The sequence below is a fragment of the Hipposideros armiger genome, unplaced genomic scaffold (genome assembly GCF_001890085.2).
Source record: "Hipposideros armiger isolate ML-2016 unplaced genomic scaffold, ASM189008v1 scaffold_283, whole genome shotgun sequence".
NCBI lineage: Eukaryota > Metazoa > Chordata > Mammalia > Chiroptera > Hipposideridae > Hipposideros > Hipposideros armiger.
Window position 1 is genome coordinate 1,757,771 of NW_017731633.1, and position 1,565 is coordinate 1,759,335.

A 1,565-nucleotide genomic window follows, 5' to 3' on the forward strand; every position below is an offset into this window, starting at 1 on the left:
AGGGATAAAGGGCTTGGGAGCAGGAGAAGGGTCAGAGAAGGATGGAGATGAGCAGAAAGGCAAATGAGAATGACACCGAAGACGAGGGTCGGGTGGGGGTGAGGCTCCTGACGGCCCCCCTTCTCCCACCACCCTCAGGAACGGAGGCTGCTGGAGGAGCGTCTGGCCGAGTTCTCATCCCAGGCCGCTGAGGAGGAGGAAAAGGTCAAGAGCCTCAATAAGCTCCGACTAAAATATGAGGCCATGATTGGAGACATGGAGGGTGAGTGCCTGCCCCCAGTGGGGAGCCATGGGGGGGCCTCTCCTCGGGGAGCCTCCAGTGCCACGGGGCCTTAATGGTCATATCCGCTAAATGGGAGCAGGAAAGAAGGCTTGGGACAGAGTGGGTGTCCTCCCAGCTCTGACGTAGTTTCTGTTTCTCTCAATCCCATTTTATTGCTCTCTCCTTGGTGTCTTGGGTCTCTCTCTCTCTCTCTCTGACTGCCCCACCCACTTTTTCAGACACTTTTATTGTCTCTCTGTCCCTTGCTATGGACTCGGAATCAGAAGCAGAATGAAGCGCTTGCAGGAGGAGGCTGGGGAGACAGGGAGGAGAAGACAGGGCAGAAACAGTGAGCAGGGGCAGGGGCTGTCACTGGAGGCCAGGAGGAGAGGACAGTGTCTGGGGTCTGGCTTGGCGTCGGGGGGACACTGGGGTGCTCCCGGAGATGGGGAGGCTGGAAAGAGGAGGAGGCGTGCAGGGAGATGCTGAGCCTTATACCCTGCATGTGCTGGGGCTGTGGGTCTCCGTGGGAGCTGCCAGGCGTGTGGGTGTGGAGCCCTCACACATGGCCCCTTCCCCCCACCTCCAGACCGCCTACGGAAGGAGGAGAAGAACCGCCAGGAGCTGGAGAAGCTGAAGCGGCGACTGGACGGGGAGAGCTCGGAGCTGCAGGAGCAGATGGTGGAGCAGCAGCAGCGGGTGGAGGAGCTGCGAGCCCAGCTGGGTCGCAAGGAGGAGGAGCTGCAGGCGTCCCTGGCCAGGTGCAGGGGGTGGGCTTATTGGGGTACACAGTACCGGCATGTGGCCTGCCAGCAAGACCCTCCTGGGGCAAAGCCCAGCCAAACCACTCACCACCCACACATGTGCCACACCCTCCCCTTCCGAGCCTCAGTGTCCCCTTGTGTACAATGGCCCTAGCAAGAGTTTTAAGCCCACCCGGTTAAGGAAAAAGTGAAACAAGGCCCTGGTGTCTAGTAACTTGCATAGTTCCGGGTACAGCATCGGGGCAAGAAAATGCAATTTCTCCTTTCCCCCACTCAGCCTCCCAACACCATACAGGTCAGAATTGGCTGTGATTTGATAAGTGGCCTGGCCAGCTTAGGAATCATGATCATTATAATGACAGTCATTCACAATTACTATGCCAGATATGGTGCTGGGTATTTCAGATGCTTTTTACCCCCTGTGCTTCAGGCAATCTGAGATGCTCTTGATTATAGAAAAAATGTGCTGCTTAGAACCTCTGGTACATGGTGTGTGTGTGTGTGTGTGTGTGTGTGTGTGTGTGTGTGTGTGTGTGTGT

At 57.0% G+C, this 1,565-nt stretch overlaps 1 protein-coding gene across 1 annotated transcript in view; it reads left to right on the forward strand.

Annotated features, from left to right (window-relative positions):
* The window catches only part of MYH14 (myosin heavy chain 14), a 96,825-nt gene that overhangs the window by 50,766 nt on the left and 44,494 nt on the right, over positions 1–1,565 (forward strand). The window contains exons 25-26 of the mRNA XM_019658163.1: positions 133–262; positions 852–1,023. Of these exons, the coding sequence (XP_019513708.1) occupies positions 133–262; positions 852–1,023 (302 nt within the window). The remainder of the gene's footprint in view (positions 1–132; positions 263–851; positions 1,024–1,565) is intronic.